Consider the following 21,144-nt stretch of genomic DNA (forward strand, 5'->3'; position numbering starts at 1 on the left):
ACCACATTTGGAAGCATTTTGCACTAGCAGGTTTTAGTACTTAAAAAATGAGGGTCATACTTAATAAAAATGGTTAATATTCATTTTGGCCTTAATATAAAAGAGAGCAGAGAATTAGATTGAATTTGAACTTTAGAGAATGTCCTTGCCTCTTGGATATTCATTCAGCAAGGCTGTGCATTTTTATCCTTTAGGCATTTAAAAAAAGATGCTGCCCTGCTCTCCTCCTATTCATCTCTTTGTGATTACCCTACTTTATTAGGAGACTGGTTGATTATTTTCAAGACTTTAAAGTTATATTCCAGGAAAGTGCCTTTCTGTCATAACACCTTTCTATTGTCGTTAACTTTGAATTTTATGTTTTACCTTGTGACAATGGAAAATCACATAATCTTAAACCCTTCTGCCTATTTTTCCACTAGACAGATGATTCAGAAAAGAGGTGCATATTAATGCTTCAAGCAATGTAAACTACATTTAAAAGACTTCTGAGAAAAAGGTTAGGTAGTTAGCTAGCTTTATTTTGTCTTTGCTTTGTTTTATTTAGTCTTCTTGCTTTCAGTCATGGTGGCCCAGTCACTGTCATGCCCCCTGTCTCTCTGGTGACATCATTGGCGTTTAAGGGGCATAGTCAAAATCATGTTGTGGCCCATTCCACCGCCCATCTTTGATCTCAAAGCGCTTGTTCATTATTTCCTTGGTTCTAAATATTTAGCTTAAAATTTTACCCTGGCCTTTTTCAGCTAAGGTTATGTTGTGAGGAAAAATTTTCCTATTGGTTGAAGGCCTATGGATTAATTGCTTAGAGAGAGATTAACAGAAATTTCTCTCATGGGTGCTGAATTCACTGGATAGCTAGGGGTAAGAGTTTATATACCAATTTAACTAGAGGGGGCAGTTTTAGGGCTTCATTAGGAAGTATAGAACGTTCTATTGGACCTTTTCATTCTGATGATAATGGGCATATCCCTCCTGCCTGAAAGCTCCCTGAGTGGGAGCTTGATGGCATCTGAATTTGCACCTCCTGGTGTTGAGTCACCTTCTGTCTGTGAGTGGATTAATGGCGACTGGATCTTCAGGAGACTCTCCTTAAGTTAAGGAACGTGTCTCTCTTAGGCTGTACTTTGTTCAAATGCTTTCAGGTTGAGGTAATCTTGCCACTATGGTGGGCTGTTGGTTCCTTTATTTCTGTTTCTGACTATTGCTTTTGTTTTTGTACTAAATACCCTTGCATATGTTTGGTTTGCTTCTAGATGCAGGGCCTCCCATTATTGTGGTGAGCTTTCCTGATTACCTGCTCCTGTTCACCTTCTCTGGTGCTACTTCTGCCCTGCTTCTTAGCTGATACCCAAATCAGACCAGTGCCTTCCTCTCTTTTTGACCAGTCGCTTTCAAGAAGGACTGAGTCCAAGAGAGCTACACAGTACTAAGTACTCTCATGCAAACTGAAATTATTCGCTCAACAGAAAAAAAATATTAGAAATTTATAATCTTAACAATAACATAAAAATCACAGTACTTTTGACTAAGTGAGATAGATATTGTTCTGGGATATTGATACCAAGTCTGAATGGCCATTCATGCCATATAAAGTAGGAAATAGCACTTGGCTCAGGCTGTTATTGGCCATGTCTCTGTCTTCAATGTCCTATCACAGACATGCTACCTACCTATCTACAAAATAAACCATTACTGTCCATTGGGGAGCCCAACTTTTTGATTCATACAGCTACCACCTTTGATTACTTATGCTAAAGGAAAAGTCAAGAGGAGAGGCATACTTAGAAATATTTTTGGACCTAAATGATTTCTTCTTAGACTTTAAGTTATTCAACACAAAGCAATGAAAATAAAGTACTGTGGGTTTTAAGTGCTTATTGTTATTTTCGACTGTATTTAATTTCTAAAGTAGATTGGTTTACTTGGGATAATTTGTTTTGTGAAATAACAATATTTAGATATTTTTAACATTCTGAAGTAGAAAAATTTTATGGTGACTTGACTCATTTGATGTATGATAATTAATTACCAGCCAACTGGGGCTATAACAATAATAAACAGCATTAATATGGGGCCTGTGGGTCTGCCAGAATTTTTTTAGAACATTTAATATTGCACATTTATATGTTATAGATTCATTAATGGCCCAGATTATTTAAAGGAAAATAACATGGGTTAATAATCACAGTGGGGAAAGTTCAGCTAGAAGAGAAAATATATCCATCCCGAAGAGCACTTTGTAAGTTGAGAAATGTATATTATGTCCCTAAGATGTAATCACAATATTTTAAGTCTTCTGTGTTGTCATATATATCAGATAAATGGTTTTCTTTCTTTTTCATAAGGAGCCAAAACTTGACCCAGTTATATCTTTATAGGGATTCTTCTAAGACCAGTGTGACACTTTCGGGAGGTTTATTTAAGAAGAAAATAGTCTAGGGGCTCCTGGGTGGCTCAGTCAGTTAAGTGACTGCCTTCTGCTCAGGTCACGATTTCAGGGTCCTTGGATGAAGCCCAGCATTGGGCTCCCTGCTCAGTGTGGAGCCTGCTTCTCCCTCTCCTCCCTGCTTGTGCTCTCTCTTGCTATCTTTGTCTCTGTCTCTCAACTAAATCAATAAAACCATAAAAAAAGAAAGAAAGAAAAGAGTCCGCTGAATTACATATTAGGAGAAAACTGTGTGGTTTGTGGATGGTGAGTGACTTGACAGGGCAATGTGTGCAGAGAGGGTGCTGGTCCTGCAGACACTGCAGTCTCATTCAGTTTCTGTGTTTCTTATTAAAAAAAAAAAAAAAAAAAAAAAAAAAGGTGTACTCCTTATTAATATTATGGGCATGAGGGCATCCCAAGTGGGAAAAACAGGAAACGCCAAAAAGATCGGTGAGATTTGAGAGCTGATGGGTCATCCTAGTAGGGGAAGGGGAGGATCCTGTAGGTCATTTCCAGGAGAATAAAAGATTTTTAGGAAGGATGAAAGGCACTTGGACGAACAGGTAGGAGATGTGATAGGTTGTGACAAAGTCTTCTGGATGAGGTGTCAATCTTTTCTGGTTGCTGAAATTCCTGGGGAGGGATTGATGATAGTTGAGTTCCTTTGGAGGATCTGTCTTCAGCCAGTTGAGGAAGTTCAGAGGAAGCTTGTCCCTACACTTGCTGTTTTTCAGGTCCTTCAGCTTGAGGAAGATTGTGATGTCTTATTTATTTCCTTATGGGTCACAGATTTCTTTAAAAATGGTGACATTAAGGAAGACTATGATGTCTCATGTATTTCCCTATGAGTGGTGCAGGGAGGAGCTTTATAATTCTGGCTACTTCATATGTTGTAGGATGGTTACAGCAAAGTCCTGTCTCAAAGAGGATCCTCCATTAACTTCCTAATTAGATTTTACATCCTGAAATCTAATTTCGTGAGCAGCTAGCACTCCATAGGCATCTCCGAGAACACCTCTCTAGGGGAATGATTTATGCCGGGGTCCTGAGAACTGTCTGCCATGCCCTATTCCTTTCCAGAACTTGCAAAAGAAGATTGCAACTATGCAGCGAGTATTTTAGGCAGTTTTGAATGAGAGCAATGTAATCTTTTTCTTCACTCTGATACATATGCTTAAAACTGCACTGTAATCCACTCTTTATAAAGACAGGCCACTTTAGTTTGAGTTTATTGGGGTAACAACTTCCTAAATACATTTCACCACCCCAGGCTAGTGGACTGACAAAAAAGAAAGAAGCAGACTCTGTGTGTGATATTTTAAAGGTGGGGGAGATGCCAAAAGCATTGCAGGAAGAAACATACTCTTAAAGATTATTACCACAGTGTCTACCAGAGTGAGAAGTAGGTGGCCTAATATTCTAAGATATAAATTCTCTGAGGCAGAACATAGAATTTTACTACCTAAATGTAATAAGATGTATTGTGCTATCAGCAAGGCCATGGAGCTCTATGTGATTAAAATAAAAAAAGGATCCAAGTATCTGCCTTTAACTACCATTTAATGATAATGATTTTTGTCTTTAGCATTTATATTGGAAGTCAAGAAACAGGCAAGCTGCAGGCTATCTAATAATAATATGAATAATAATAACTAGCAATTGCCCTTCTCTTCCTCCTTAGCTCTTACAGTCTCTATTTATTCTCCAAGAAAGTCCTCTTCCCTCATCTCAGTTCACACGGTAATCAAAATATTAGCTCAAAAGTTGCATTGTACCCCACATGCCTATGCAGGGAGTTTTAGCATTAGATTTAGGGAAGAGTCAGAAAAGGGGTGCTATGCGCCAATCTCTTTCACATGTTTTCTCAGTTATTTTTCACAGCCATCCTTTAAGGTACATATTGCCACCCCTTTACTTTTACTTTTACAGGCTTTATCAGCTTATAATACATGTAGTCTCATAACCAACGGTGACCTGGAATTGGCACAGAGCAGGCAATGAAAGCCAGTCATTAAATATTAAGGATTTTGTTGATGCCAAGAAATGGACCACAGGGAATATTCACATCATGAAAATCAACAAAAGCTAAAAATAGGCATCCTTTCCTTCTGTAACCCCAGTGCTCTCTTAGGGAGAAAAAAAAATCATTTTCCCCACACTCTTTTGAGTTCTTAACTGAGACCCCTGTGATAAAAAACAGATTAGCAAAAGAAAAAAAAATGCACAGGCTTATTAGCATGTATAGCTCTTATACACATGGGAGACACATCAGGGACAAAGGAATTCCCCACAATGACTTAGAATTCAGGCTTAAATCCTATCTTAATAAGGAGGGGGAGGAGGAAGTGGGCCACTTAGGGGAGAATAAATGATTTTTTGGAAAGAGGAAAGAGCCTTTAGAAGACCAAAGATAGGATAGATTGTGAAAAGCCCATCTGGGTGTGGTGTTGACTTGTAGTCTCCTCTCCTGTGACAAGACTCCATCTTCCCTGGTTGATGAAACTCTTGGGGAGGTGATTAATGTCAACTGAGTTCCTTTTGAAAGATCTGTCTTCAGGCAGATAGCAGAATTCAAAGGCAGCTTCTTGCTGCACTTGCTGGTTTTCATGGGTCTACAGCTCAACAGAATCAATATACGACGGGGACATATTTCAGGGTGACATGTTCTGCTACCCTTCACCTCTGAAAGCAGGTTTTCCAGTCCCTACTGCCTGCTTACTGAATTTCAGAGTGTAGACTCAAGCACAGTTTGCACTATACAAAAAATACATGGTCAATCCTTTCCTCCATCTTTGGGGTAGTTTTTGGATTCCTAAAGAATTAAGAACAATCTGGTTCAGAGCTTCCTGCCACAAGTTTGCCACAGCACACTTAGTGACTCCCACCTTGATTCTTCGTTTCAGTTTCTTCCATATTTCAAATGTATTTGCCTTCCTCATTTAATGGAAACTTCTTGAGAGTTGAAGTTCTCTCACCTATTTTGTGTTTTGCCTTATGCTTACTGGGATATTTACTAGAATAATAAAATTGAGCTAGAATATGGTAGATGAAATTGCTAGAAAATAGGTCAAGATGTAATGTTGGCTTTGATGATTGCCAAGTTTATTTATCTATTAAAATGTCATCATGAGTATACTCAACGTTTTATACACTTCTATTTAGTTTACAGCTTGTAGTATTTAAAAACTGAATTTATAATCATTTTAATTTCTAGCCTCAAAAAAAAGCTACATTTTAGTAGCGATACTACTATGTGTTACAGGTATACAAGTGGACTGTTTAGTCTTGGAAGTTTAAAAAAATAGTTTTCAAAAAAAAATAGAGTTTTCAAGTATTACTTTTGGTTTAAAGAAGCATGATTTTATATTAAGACACAGGAGGGGCTAGATAGGGAGAGAGAGAGGTAGGGGGCTATGAGATCAGCCTCACAGAAATTCCCAAAATGTGGAGGTGTAAGGAAACCATCAATAAGGGAACACTCCAGACCACCCTGCCCTAGGTGTCCCAGGGGGAGTCTTATTTATGACAGTCTCCTGTGGTCAACAGAAGAGAAGTAAGCTTATCACTAGTCCTTGATCAATGGTGCCACCAGTAGAGAAGTCAAAAAGATTTAAGTTCTCTGGTTAGCTTTCGATAAAGACCAACCCTAAAGGCCCTCATCAGTGGCAACCCTGTTGGGACTCTTTTTTTGTATCCCTGCCTCATCAACTTCTCTATCACTTTACTGGCTTTCCTGTGTGAGATTCATCTTTCTTGGTGAGACAAGAACCTGGCTCTCCCACTTCATTTTGGTCCTGAAACCCAAGATCACTCCCATGGAAGGCTGAGTAAAAGGGGACTCTCTTTCATTCTTTCTTCCTTTCTTTCTTTCTTTCTTTCTTTCTTTCTTTCTTTCTTTCTTTCTTCCTTCCTTCCTTCCTTCCTTCCTTCCTTCCTTCCTTCCTTCTTTCTTTCTTTCTTTCTTTCTTTCTTTCTTTCTTTCTTTCTTTCTTTCTTTCTTTCTATCATGTGAGAGGTCTCACCCTTGGATAACCTCTTCTTTTAACAAATAGAACAACCAGGCACCTCTTAGCCAGTTAAAGGCGATATTGTGGCCATCTGTCTCAGGAGACAGGTTTCTGGAAGAGGGTTTGGTCAATTGGCCTTCCCAAAAAGAAGGGAATGTTGGCCTAACCCTACCCAGATATATTGTCTGTTCATTGACTTTTTTTAAATGGCTTTCTCTCGACTCAGGGATTTACCTATAGTAGGGCCTTTCCAATCTCCGAGGACCAGTATGCCCTTTTAATCAGGGATTCATTTCAGGAAGAACGTTGCCCACATAAATATAAGACTTTTTCATTTGAAAGTGTCTTTTGTGAGAACTTAGTTCAGGAGGAAAATCTTTTATTTTTGCTGCCTTGTAAGACATATGTTATTCTGTTAGGCACAATTTAGGCTTAATCACAGCCAGGAATTAAAACCCAAGTTATCGGAAAGCAGGGGTGGAGCTATTTCTTTATATGATAAGTTGGAGGGAGCCCAGCGTTTCCTGGACTATTTATTCCCTTTAGAATACTTGTGGCATTAAGGAGGGAATTAACAAACCCTCAGCCAATTCTTTGACTGGTGGCATTAGCACCTGGGACTTTAATGGGTCATATAGTTGTGGCTTTCTTGTTCCAACAACAAAAATACGAAATTATGATGAGTGGGTCTGCACCCCTCAACAGGGCCATGCTTGCATATGGGAGCTTAGGTATGTGGGCAGAAAAAAGCCCAGGGGTAAGGCAAGGAAGCATAATTGCAATTTGCTTATAATTGTTTGGACTGATCAGGGCTAGGAATGTGAGCGAATTTACAGGACCAAACGATGAGAGCTCAAATCAAGAGAGCTCTGAAGAATGAAGTCATTGGAAAGATTTCCTGCTTCTTTTAAGGTTCATCTGGGGAGTGCACAGCCTCTGAACCTGCCCTTTGGTTACCATTAGTGACGTAGAGGTCTCCTACGTGCATAAAAGGATAGAGACCGGCCCTGGGGGGGGGGTGGAGGTCACACCCCGCCCCCGGATTTTTTGGAAAATCCAAGAGACAAGGAGGGTCAGGGTGATGATGAGTAAGAGTGGCTACTCCCCCGGCCCAATCCCTCCTCAACCCAAGATGTTAGGCCACTCTTTCACCTTAGGAAGGGAAACCAGGAGGTGCCTTGATTCACAGGGGAGTGAGATGCAGGGACACCTGCATAGTCACCTCTCTGTAGTAGGTAAGGGGCAACTGACTCCTACCAGGATTGTGAAATGAGAAACAAACCATTCTCTGTGAGGACTCCTGGACTGGGTACCGCAAAATTGGATAATTTCCCCATGTAAAACTTTTCTGGTGTTTTCCATGCGTTAAAAATAGCGGGTTCATCAAGGCAAGGTAAAATAAGAATATGATCTTCATGGCAAAGCGAGGTCTCTTTTTCAGTTCCCTAAAACTCTTCCTTGGGATGCCTTTTAACCCTCTGGAAACAATTTGGATTACAAAATTTAGAAAAGGACTGATCTCCTGTGACACTGCATGGCTCGATGAGATTTACCAGTTAGATCTCTTCTGCAGGAAACAGGGCAGACAGAAGTACCTTATGTCCATCCAGGCTTTGGGGTCTCTAAATCAGGACCCAGACCTAGAGGCCTCTTACAGAATGTTTCCCCAAACGTGTCTAGCTGGTAAACTCCCTCCTGACAAACTGGATGATAATGAGGCCTCTTCTGAGTAAACCCAGGGCCCTGGAAGAAACACAGGCGTGCCTAGCAAGGGGGATGCTGATTTTCTCAACCTGTCTTTGTTCTTTGTAATGGACAAGGTGAGGGGTGAGGGCTTCTCCCTCATTCATTTCCCATGTTAATGGCTATAATTGGAGCCCAACTATGGTTAGTCTATATCAGAATGGGGACTTCAAGGAATATTCCCTAGCAGCTGTTGAAACTCCCTTAATTTCTGGAAAGTTCCCTGTCTTCTCCGAAGACTGCCTAATTCCACTTGGTGGAAAAACATGGTCTTTGCAGTGGATGAGTGTTAGAACCAGGAACGTTTTTCTCTGTTTGGCTGCATTTTGCCTCTTCTATCCCCCCCTCTGCTCCTCCTGCTTCTACGCCACCGCCACCTCGGGTGCAGTCTCCATACACCAGTCACTTCAGATTTCCCCACCAGTGTGTCAGGTAAAAATTGACAATGGGGAACAAACTGATTGACTTCTAAAAGTGGACCCAGGTGGAACATAATTCGATATTTAAACTAAGTTAAGTTTGGTGGTTTAATGTCTTTAAAGTTATCAGCGTTAAATATGAAACTTTAATTCTATCGAGGTTTGCTAAAGATCAAATAAGCTCGGGTGATCTCCACTGTAATTTGTTAGCAAAAAGATGTTTTAAAATGATGATTGTCTCGAAGTTTTCATGAGTAATTGTTAAGATAGCTTTCAAAGTCTTCATTAAACTGAAACTTTAAAGTCTTGCTTGGATGGTAAGTAGGATTCAATTCATTGGACATCTAGGTCTTTTCCAAATAGGTTAAAGTGCTACAGCATTGATTACTGGATTTAGGTTTGTGCTTTTTGAGTTATTGCAGAGAAACTAAGGATATGTAAATCTGTTGGTTAACATGTTCTGTACTTAACTGACTCATAAATTTGCCATCTGAAGAATTCTGGTGTGACAATTCACAACTGATTACTACTTAGTCTTCCTGGGAGACTAAGGTTTCTAAGAGTTGAAGTTCTGCTAAATGTAATTAAGACTGATAAAATAAGGGAAGCAACATATATGCAAGAAAAATCCAAGGAATGAAAATACATTTTTGTTGAAGGCAAAAAATAATAATTTTGCCCTAAACAAGACTGGTTGTTTGGAGAGATAGCTTGGATCAGCAGCAGCTTAATGTAAAGGAAAGCTGTGAAGCAGGAGAGCCAGGTTCTTGTCTCATGGAGTCAAAGAATGAATCTTGTGGACGAAATAGAGTGAATAAAACGACGGCGTTTTATTAAGTGAGAATACAGAAAAGTCTCTCAGGAGCGTGAGGGTCCTAATAGGGTTGCCAATGTGGGCCTCCACCAACAGTCTTATTTAGAACTGACCAGGGAGCTTGTGGCCTTATCATTCTTGTGATGTCTTAATGTTATCGCCAGGCCCTACTCAAATCTTTAATGGCTTACTTCTTTTTAGGGTCTGGTTATTCTTTGTTGGTCACAGATGGCTGTCATCAAAAGGACACCTTCCCCGCCTACACCTAGGGCAGTGGGGTGTGGTCTGGTTTGTTCTCTTATCTCTGGTTTCCTTACACCTCAGTATTTTGGGGATTTCTGTGAGCCTGATCCCATAGCCCCATATCTATTTCTCTCCTAGCCTCATTTGTCCCTTACTCAGCTGCAGAAGGTTTGTGGTAGGAAAATCTTTGGAAAGGAATTTTACATGTGGTCAGAATGGACTAAGTTTAAATTAAGGGATTTTCAAAGTACATGGATATAAGATTGGAATTATGCTTTTCTTTCTATTCAAAAGACAAGTTGTTTTGGATTGTTGGTCTGCTCTTGATAAGAAAATGTAAACAAAGGCACTTTCTCTGTTGTCTGCCCAGAGAACTAGGTTTTATGTTTTGTCTTTATCAGGTCTCTGATCACGTAGTTAAAACTTCTCAGTGTTAAAGGAGCTAAATTTTGCCAACAACTACGTAAGCCTATCTTTTTGCCTTTGGAATCTCTTATTGTCACTTTGGTTAAATAGGTTAAGTTTTGTAAAGATCTGTAATTCTATCTAGGCAAGTGCTTTAAAACTTTCTAAGGTTTTAACAAACTTCTCAAGATTTAAATTGTAAATGACTCATTAGGTCTTTTTATTTGATATGTTAAGTTACTCTGGAGGCACTGTTAAATGATAACTTACATTTTTGTAAATGCTGTAACTATTCTAGATGATATGCAATTCCTGAAGTTTCTTTTTTTTTTGTTTTGTTTTTTTTTTATTTTTTTTATTTTTTATTTATTTATTTATTTTTTTTTTGAAGTTTCAATATGTTTTAATACAATGTCATCACTTGATATTTTGATCATTGAAGTGTTATGTGCCACAGAAATAACCTGATTTCCTTGTCAGCTATATTGTAAATTGTCATCTCATCTGGTCATTAACAGAAATGTCCATTTCTGAGTTTTTTGTCACTTATAATTGTTCTTATTGTCTTGCAAAATGAGTTTCATCTTCAAGGAGGTTCATAAAAAGGACTTTAGGACAAATACACATTTTTGAGATCTTTAAGATCAAAACTGAAATGGGTAAGAACTTCCTAAACTCAAGTTGCAGTCAAATTAAACCAGCATAGCACTGTGGGATTAATTGAACTAAAAAGACTCATTTTATAGTTTTGTGACTCTCGTTTGAAACTCTGCTGGTTCTCTAATGTTTGCTCTCTCAGATTCAGGAAACTTTCTCTTAAGGTATCCGTGACTTACAGAGATATGATAAAGTATTCATTTGTGAACAAATTGAGCATTTAACTTTTCTCTCTACCTGACCCTCTGAAATTCAAAGGGTCTTAGTAAGTGTTCTTCCTTCCATGGCAATCATAGTCATTTGCATAAGCTCAATAAGAATCTATTTTCCTGGGCACTTGAGTGGCTCAGTTGGTTAAGCATCTGCCTTCACCTCTGGTCATGATCCCAGGACCCTGGGATCCAGTCCCATGTCGGGCTCCTTGCTCAGCCCTCTCCTTCTGCCTGCAGTTCCCTCTGCTTGTGCTCCCTCCCTCTCTTTAGAGAGAAGGCTTCTCTCGCTAAAAAATAAATAAAATCTAAAAGAAAGAATCTGTTCTCCTTGAAACAAGACACCATTGGAAACATTGGTTATTTTACCAAGACTTTGACTATAATGTCATATGTGAGAGACATGCATAGACTCAGATATGAGCAGAGTTAACGAAGGTTAACTTTATGAAACTTGGAGCCATAAAGCCCCTTGGAAATGGTGGTCTGATACCTTGCTTACAGAGTTCCCAGCAGCCTTACTAGATGAGTAAAGAATGTCACTTCCTGGCAAGTGCAGGAACCTCAAGGTATATTACGGACTTCATCAAGAGAAATCTGCCCACATCTACAGGTATTACAGGCTCATCTGATGGCAAGTACTTGGCTTGGTGTGGAGAGGCTACTAAAAGTTCAACCTAGAGATTCTTTATAAAAAGTTCCAGCAAAGCAGATTTTAAAAGGTCTATATGATAATCATTATTCTTGCTGAGCTTATGTAAATAATTAGGCCACGTTTGTCAAAATTGGATTGTTTTTGCAAACAAATTAGTCTTGAGTTGGCTATTTGGATTTAAAATACAGGTGATTTGAGGGCAGCCTGGGTGGCTCAGTGGTTTGGCACTGCCTTCAGTCCAGGGCCTGATCCTGGAGACCCGGGATCGAGTCCCATGTCAGGCCCCCTTCAAGGAGCCTGCTTTTTCCTCTGCCTGTGTCTCTGTGTCTCTCTCTGTGTCTCTCATGAATAAATAAATATTTATTTATTTATTTGTTCAATCTTAAAAAAATAAAATGAAATACACATGATTTGGGACGCCTGGGTGGCTCAGCAGTTGAGCGTCTGCCTTTGGCTCAGGGCGTGACCCTGGATTCCCTCATCAGGCTCCTTGAATGGAGCCTGCTTCTCCCTCTACCTATGTCTCTGCCTCTCTGTGTCTCATGAATAAATAAATAAAATCTTAAAAAAAATAAAATATGGGTGATTTTAGGAAGAAAAATTGTCTCAATAACACACGTTTGCAGATGTTTAATTCTAGTTCTGATTGTCTTTAAATGTTGTTTGCCTAAGCTAGACCTGAGATCAACTTCAGAGAAATTGCCACAATAGCTCATGTGTAAACAAACAACTAGAAAATGGGATTAATTCCTCAACTAGTACCTTGACCAATTCTGCGTGGCTGGATGACAAAATCATTCCTTTAAAGCCACAGCATACCCCACTGTATGGGGTTGATATGGACTTATGGAGAATGGATGGCCACACTTCTTTATAATTGAATGGGATGATGCACTTAGGAATGCCTTTATCTCTTGAGACAAGTTTTCTCCCACTTGTGAGTGATTCCTTATAATTAGGATATTGTTAAGGCTGGACCTCAAACAAAGAAGGCTTCTTTAAGATTTTATTTATTTATTCATGAGAGAAAGAGAGAAAGAGAGAGAGAGAGAGAGAGAGGCAGAGACACAGGCAAAGGGAGAAGCAGGCTCCATGCTAGGAGCCCTATGTGGGACTTGATCCCGGAACCCCGGGGTCACCCTTTGAGCCAAAGGCAGATGCTCAACTACTGAACCATCCAAGCATCCCACAAAGAGGGCTTCTTGATGGTTTTATCTCTTAGTCATATTGATACGGGAGAGCTTGGTTCTTGTCTCACAGAGTCGAAGAATGAATCTCCCGGACACAGGAGAGTAAGTAAAGGGATAGAAGTTTATTAAGTAAATATACAGAGAAAGCTCTCAGGAGTGAGAGGGGTCCTGACAGGGTTGCTACTGAGGGCTTGTAGTGTTGGTCTTTTATTGAGAACCTAATCAGGGAACCCAAATCCTTTTAACATTATCTATTGATACCACCATTGAGTAAGGACTATTGATAACATCTTTAATGGCTCACTTCTTTGGGGTCTGATTATTCTTTGTTGGTCACAGATTACTGTCATAAAAAAGACGCCCTCCCTGCCCACACCTAGGGCAGGGTGGTCTGGCTTGTTCCTTTATCTCTAGTTTCCTTATACCTCAGCATTTTGGGGATTTCTGTGAGTCTGATTCTGTGGTCCCCTATTCTAGCCCTGACTAATCCAGTTTGTCCCAAATTCAATATTTATTCTAGAAGCCACCTCCACTGAGGTAAAATTGCAAACAAAGGCTTTAGCCAAGCATACAACAGACCTCCTGGTAAAAAAGGGCCTCACTATGGGACATCCAAGACTTATGATAGGACTGCAACATAAAATAAGCTAAACGGTATGGTTGCTGAGCAGGACTCTAAATGAGACTTCCCAGGCACTAGATACATTCAACCAAGAATTAAGTGAAGTCAGAGAAGGACATCTCACGAACTGTACCACTATTGACTATTATTGCTATTCCATTTAGGGTGTGAGGAGTTTCCTCACACGTGCTGCTTTAACGTTACAGTTAACTCCCACAAGGTGTCCCAATTAATAGGGGACATTTTTGAGCAAATAGGATCCGGATATCCACTGATCTATTTGACAGAATTGGTCATTGGGGATCTTATCTAAGGGATATGTTCATAATTTTCGGCCTAATACTTGTTTTATATTTATCCTTTTGCATGTGCTGATGCATGCACCATTTGCTGTTCATCATGACCCCCGGAAGGATATCGTGCGGCCTTGGACTGACCTCTGGATAGATTCTAACTGCCACAAAGCCCACTGACCCATTTTAGCAGGAAGCTGCCAGACAGATTATCATACCATTCCCTAAGGGCAGTTAGGGTTACTATTCCACGGGGAGGAATGAGTAAGGGACAGGCACAGGTAGGAAGGAGAAAGGGCTATGTGATCAGGCTCACAGAAATCCCCCAAATGCAGAAGTGTAAGGAAGCCAGAGATAAGGAAACACTCTAGATGGGCCCTAGGTGTCCAAGGGGGAAATTTTATTTATGACAGTCTCCTCTGGTCAACAGAAAATAACCAAACCCTAAAAACAAGTAAGGTATTAAAGATGTTATCACTAGTCCTTGATCAATGGTGCTGCCAATAGAGAAGTCAAAAAGATTTAAGTTTCTTCCAAAAGACCAACCCCAAAAGCCCTCAGTGGTAACCCCGTTGGGACCCTTCTCACTCCTGAGGGCTTTTTCTGTATCCCTGCTTCATAAATTTCTCTCACTTTAAACTCACTCTTCTTTGTCCTCAAGATTCATCCTTTGACTCTGTGAGATAAGAACCTAGCTCTCTCACTTCAATGAAATTACTAAAATATTACAAAACTCATTTAAAAATGTCCAGTTGCTAATGCTGATACATGAAAATTTACACACACACAGATACACACACAAACCTAATAGTGTTTATGTCCCTTTTCAATTTCAGGGGAGTCTATGGTCATGAAGTAGGAAAACGTCCTTGGATTACAGGAGATGAGACTATTTTAGGCCTAATGAATGACATTGTAGGTAAGTACAAAATGGATTTTTCCCAAAAGAATCATGAAGGCATTATCATTTAGATATAAAAGTAGATTATAAAGTCTAAAGTCTTATTGAAGAACATCCTGGTTTTCTATTTTAACCCATAACAGTGAAGAGTGAGCATACCGTTCGTTAATTGAGACTTGAAGGCTATAGAGAGCATAATTGGGTATTTGGTACAAAAATAAAATAAATAATATTTAATAAAATAATAAAATAAATAAATAAAATATATAATATTTAATTATGTTTCCATGTATGTTTTAAGACTAATATTTACTCCCCATTAAAAAGCACATGCATTGAATTTATTTATAATTAAGCTAATTTCATAAAAATCTACCTAAATGAATGAATGAATGAATGAATTTTCTAACACTTCATTATATGATAAAATAAACATTAACCTTTACATGCTAAAAGCCTAAAACACCAATCAGGTTTTGGCTCATTTCAATTTAATCCACTGTGACTAATTTAAAATTAAGCCAAGAATTGTTGGAAATAATATGGTTGTTTTATAATGTGTTTCCTAAAGTGAGTTATGTACTCTGGGTAGTACTCAAGATAGTTGTAGATGGCAAATGTGTTAACATTTTGAAAAAAATATTTAATCGGGTTGAATGTTGAGCATTCCTTGAAATCTTTAATGATATTTAGGGAATTGAAAAATAAAAATAATGATATTTAAGCAACTGGAGTGGTGTTACTTGGAAATATTTAGAGGACTTAGGGAGATCCCAAGTTTAATAATGCCTTTTCAAATCTCATCCCTTTATAGGCAAGTCTAAAAATATCTTTATTGCTTCGTCCCAATTGCGTCTTTGTCAGTGATCAGAAGACAAAAATCAGTATGAGCTGGGAGAAAGTGGAATTACAGTGAGGACAGTAGGACTTACATCCAGAAAGAATTATACCAATTAACAAACTTAAAAACCTGAGGACTACCTTGTTTATTCAGAAATGATTATTGAACCTCTGCTGTGTATCTGTCAAGACTTGTGGTGAGGAAGTAAAATATTGAGTAAAAATCTTCACCATCTGTATCCCATGGGATATCCTTAAGGGACTCCCATTACAGGAGGATACCAAAAAAAAATTATATTAATATAGACACATAACCATATAACACAAAGAAATACAAAACCAACCAACCAACCTTTGGGATTAGTGCTTCAAAGGAGAAGTGATTTCAAGTTAATGATGGAGGCCAGAACACAAGCATTTAAGTATTCTTTTTTTCTGAATTCTCACTAAACAACACTTAGTGGAATTTAAAAAATAAAAATTAAAAAAAAAAAAAACGTGAATCTCAAAGAAGAAATAGAATAGTGAAAGAGATGATAGCAATATTTTGGGAATTGACTAGCAAGTGGACAAGTGGTAACTGCCTTTGTTAAAAATAATAATAATAAAATCTTTTTAAAAAGCACAAACCAAATCTTAATCTCCCAATGGCAAAAAATGGAAAGCCACCTGCTTTACACCATGTATCCTTCAAAAATTTGGGAATTACAATAAGCGTCTCTACAAGTGGGAGTAAAATAGGAATAAAAAGAGATGTGTTGAAAGTCTGTTTAAAATTCAGTTAGGGGGCACCTGGGTGGCTCAGTTGGTTGAGCACCCACCTTTTGCTCAGGTCAGAATCTTGAAGTCTCAGGACTGAGCCCTGCTTTGGGCTCCCTTCTCAGAGGGGAGTTTGCTTCTCCCTTTCCCTCTACTCCTCCCCTCATTCATGCTGTCTCTCTCTTACTCTCTCTTGCTCAAATGAAGAAATAAAATATTTTAAAAATATAATAAATGAATAAAATAAAAATTAGTTAGAATGCCAGGTCCCTTTGCCCATTCCATGCTGCCAGGTGAATCCTTCTCCCCAGACAACCTGGTGAGTCTCTGGAGAAGGGAGAAGAAGGCTCTCAAGGGAGGATATGAAAACTATATTAGTCTGCTTAGGCTGTCATAACAGAATACCACAGTCTGGGTGACTTCAACAATGGATGTTTTCTCACAGTTCTGGATGGAGGCCAGAAGTCCAAGATCCAAGGGTTGTTTTCTGGATGGACTCTCTTCCTGGGTTGAGTGTCCACCTGGCCTTTTCTCTGTGCATACTCAGAGTCAAAGAGAACTCTGATGACTCTCTTCTTAGAAGGACATTAGTCCTATTAGATAAAGACCTCACCTTATGATTTCATTTAACCTTTATTACCTTCTATAGACTCTCTCTCCAAATATAGTCACATTGGGAGTTAGGACAACCAGGACACACTTTAGTCTATAATATATTTCTTAGGGAGAACAAAAGAATTAAATAAGTGTTTATCTACTCTGTTCTAACTTATGCAGGAAACTATAAAAGTCTTCTCTCTGATATTTGGATAACCTAAAGTATGAGTTTTCCCAGTACAATGGCTCAGCAGGGTCACTTTGCAACAAGCCTCATGACGTGCACAGTGAAAAACACTCATGTGTGATACAACCCAAATTACTAGACTTTTAAGGAAAATCTATTTTTAGTTTATGAACTGTATGGATGTGTTACCTATTCAGAAAGAATAGAAAGGAAAAGAAGAATAGAAAGAAGAAAATAGAAGGATTGGAAGCAAAAGCAAGTTCCATTTCTTGCTAGCTAATACTGAGTAATCATTATACCATATAAGTTTGTTTTATGAGGTTATATTACAGGATCAGAATATTGACTTCTCATTTAAAATAACAGATTTAAGTACATACTGAAAGTGATCCCTTCTGTTTCAAACACAGAAGATAATAGGAAAAACATTAGATTAACAAACATATAGGAACACTAAAGATAACAAAATAATAATAATAAAATAATACAAAAATCTCTACAGACCAGAAATAGCACCATTGCTAAAGAGAGGAGCAAGCACTTGGCAGCCTGGAAGCACATTTTTTGCAGGGCAGCACGTGAAGCCAGGCTGAATGTGCAGGTCTGAATCCAGACCCTCCCAAGGAGCTCCAGGGTGAATCTGCACAACTCTGAATGCCTGAGGCTGGGACCCAGGCCCAGAATATTGGACAACCAGGGCCGATAAAGACAAAAACCTACCATCTCCCACCAGGCCAGTCAGGCTCTTGGGAACACGGAGCACTTGATCAGGTGTCAGCATTACCTAAGCAGTGTGCGTTCTGATGGAGGAAGCTACCAGCTGAAGCATCCTCAGTTGTATTTAAAAGTGTGTTAAATAGCTGTTTGATAATGCTTCCATTTGTGTTCATTTTTAGGAGCCAATTATATTCATTCAAATGTCTAACATATAATTCAAAAACCTGAAGACATCCTGGATTAATTTGACCTGAGCATGTATGTTTTCCTTAGCTGTAGGTTGTTTTTTTCTTTACTAGGTTTGCTTTCAGAACATAAACTGCATTCTAATCCTGTTATTTTGTGCTTAATATTTATCATCCTCTAAAAGAGGAGTTAGGATGTTTATATACAGGCCAGGGAAGTGGGAAGGTGATATTATTTTGTGAGATATATTTATGAAGCCAATAAACCCCGCAAAAATATTTCCTTTGACCATTTTAAAGTTTATAGCTCTATCACAACTTATTAAATATGCAAGTATTTTGTTTGCCTGGCAAATACATCACAACAATTACTGAAATTTCAAATGAGACATCTCTCATTATAACTACTAAGGAAAATGAAAAAAAGAAAAACCTACTAGTCAGATTTATTTAGAGAAGTAAAAGGAATGAATTTAGTAAAAAATTAAAAATATATATATATATTTATCTACTCTAGCTTTTGGGATTTTTCTGTGTCTTTGAAATACCATACAAAGTTATCACACATGGGGTGGGTAAACTTCATTGTTTTTTGTGGGTTTGTACTGAATACTGTATTAATGAAATTACAAACTTTTGATCCTGATGATATGGGATATAAAAGATAACAATTACTTATTGAAATGAGTACAGTCACTTGTGGAAATGAAGCCCAAGAAACAATATACATTTTGTTTATTATATATATCATAAGTAACAATATGCATATGTAATAAATAATTTATTTAAGGTAGGTAGATGATAGTCTTTCCAGAATCTCAAGCCATTTATGTTAAATACATTGTAATATTTCATTTGAAATATTGTCAGTGAATGAAGGGGATTTTTAGTTTGTGATTTTATTAAATGCCTGTTTTGTTCTTTATAATTCATATTTTATCAGGAGAAATATTTCTGCTATTTTTTGTTGACAAAGAATGTGAATTGACAGCGTCTACAAAAGTGTATCAGAAACTATTTTAAAAACTTGGTACTCTTTAAGAAAAATTCCAGTAACTGTTATCCTCCAAATTTCTTCATTTTTAAAAATTGTGTATATTAGAGAAATTAGGTTCTTAGGTCAAGTTAAAAAATGAATAATATTTCTGTTTGTTTTATTAGGAATAGATTATTTTAGAAAGTGTTTTTACATATATTTGTGTTTATGTTTGTTTGTGTGTATGTTTGTTGCAAATCCCACTCAGGTTCCCTTTTTACCTGGGTCATTAGGAAATTCTGAGGAAATTTGATTGAATTGGAAGTAGCAAAAACTTGTAACAGTTTTTTTTTTTTTTATCGTTTGATCAAATCTTTATTTTTTTTAATTTATTTTTTATTGGTGTACAATTTACTAACAGTTTTTATTTGTTTCCCATCTGTATACATTGTACCCTATTGTTATTTTTTATCATTCTTCCTCACTTTGTAACCCAAGAAACCTTAAATCTTCCTTGGAAGTAGATGCTGCATAAATCATGAAATAATTAAAATAATTACGTGGTAAGTACAGTAAAAAGCAACAGAAGTCAAATTTATTTTTGCTACTTGCAAGCTACCTACTGTGTCATAAACAGACACATGTATATTTGGGGAAATGATTGGATCTTCCAGGTTCTTAAAACCACAGCCTTTATTTCCCCCATAAAATTTCCCAAAAAAAGAAGTAACAGAAGGATAATAAAAATTATTTTGTGTACAAATTGATAGAGTGGTTAGGAGGAGGAGGAGGAGACAATGAGCAACTGTATTTTTTCATAGACACTGAAAAGAATTTCAATTTCAGATGAGAAGAAAAACTGTTAATAAAACATTTTATATAGAGCCAACAATTCTGCAAAATGTGGAATAACTTTCTCTGATAATTAATGTCATTATCAAGATGCTAGAAATAGAATTGCTGAAGAATATTATTAGTATTATTATTAAGCCTACTTCTCCCTGGGTATGTAAAAATCGCAAAGGGCTGGATACATGCATTTCAGCTTATAAAATGTTGTAATGTGGACATAAATTTGCTTTATGAAACTTGTGGTTGGCCCTCCAAGAAGTAATAATCCCTAGAAGCTGTCTCCAGTTAGGAATCCTCAAGCATGCACTAGCCACCTCTGGAGGCCATAGGAATGTACTACTTGAGAGACAGAGTGAAAAGTTCTCAGACTTAGCCTGACTGCAAATCTACAGTAATATTTGCATCTGCTTAATTAATTATACAGAACATGGATGGCAGTTAGGAGATCCATCACAAATCCTCTTATTAAACACTCAGCAGCTTGGGGCCCTGTCATCTTCTCTTGGCAAAATATTTGAAATTAAATTAAAATCAGAAAGATGCAGAGGAATGTTGGTAATGAACATGGGCTTCCTATATTTGATTTACAGGGAGTGGATAATGTAGACAGTTTCCCAATGTAATCTGGAACAAAGATTTTAATCTTCTTCTTCTTCTTCTTCTTCTTCTTCTTCTTCTTCTTCTTCTTCTTCTTCTTCTTCTTTTTTTCTAAGAGAAGGTTAAGATTTTGTCTTAATTCCTATCTATGAGACTTTAGGTGAGTTAGTTCATCTCTTTGGATGTTAGTTTCCTCATTGATAAATATGGACAATTAAAGTAAAATTTTATTGCTTACTGTGAAGAATATGTGAAAAAATGCAAGTCACACATTTAGAAGTACTAGAACATAATAAGGACTCAATAAATGTTAGCTTGCCAGGCATTGAGGTAAGAAAGCAGTGCTTGCATTTAACTAGGTTACATCTACTGGTAAAGCAAAAAATTATGTTCAGTAAATAAAATAAAACAAGCAGGAATGCACACACTCTTCTTCAGATGAGAACCCTGGCTCATACTCATCTTGGATGAAGTGATTCAAATCTTGACATTTATTGCAGTGAGTTGTAGATGATCTTCAAAAGTAAAGATTCTTTCAAATCCTGATAAACTTTCAGGAAGTTTTTTTTTTTTTTTAAGATTTTATTTATTTGAGAGCGAGAGAGAGAGAGAGAGAGAGAGAGACACAGACACAGGCAGAGGGAGAAGCAGGTTCCATGCAGGGAGCCCAACGTGGGACTCGATCCCAGGTCTCCAGGGTCAGACCCTGGGCTGAAGGCAGCACTAAACCACTGAGCCACCCAGGCTGCCTGCTTTCAGGAAGTTTTTAAAAACTTTTGCCTGCATACTTGTAGTTCTTGATGTTTCAACAGTAATTAAAAAAAAAAAAAAGAAAAAAGAAAAAAGAA

General features: G+C 37.8%; 1 protein-coding gene across 2 annotated transcripts in view; it reads left to right on the forward strand.

The window, feature by feature from the left end:
* KYNU (kynureninase) overlaps positions 1-21,144 on the forward strand; it is a 127,280-nt gene that overhangs the window by 39,576 nt on the left and 66,560 nt on the right. For both annotated transcript variants that reach the window (XM_077861591.1, XM_077861592.1), the window contains exon 4: positions 14,522-14,604. In XM_077861591.1, coding sequence (XP_077717717.1) covers positions 14,522-14,604 — 83 coding nt within the window. The remainder of the gene's footprint in view (positions 1-14,521; positions 14,605-21,144) is intronic.

Source organism: Canis aureus, chromosome 20, assembly GCF_053574225.1.
Source record: "Canis aureus isolate CA01 chromosome 20, VMU_Caureus_v.1.0, whole genome shotgun sequence".
NCBI lineage: Eukaryota > Metazoa > Chordata > Mammalia > Carnivora > Canidae > Canis > Canis aureus.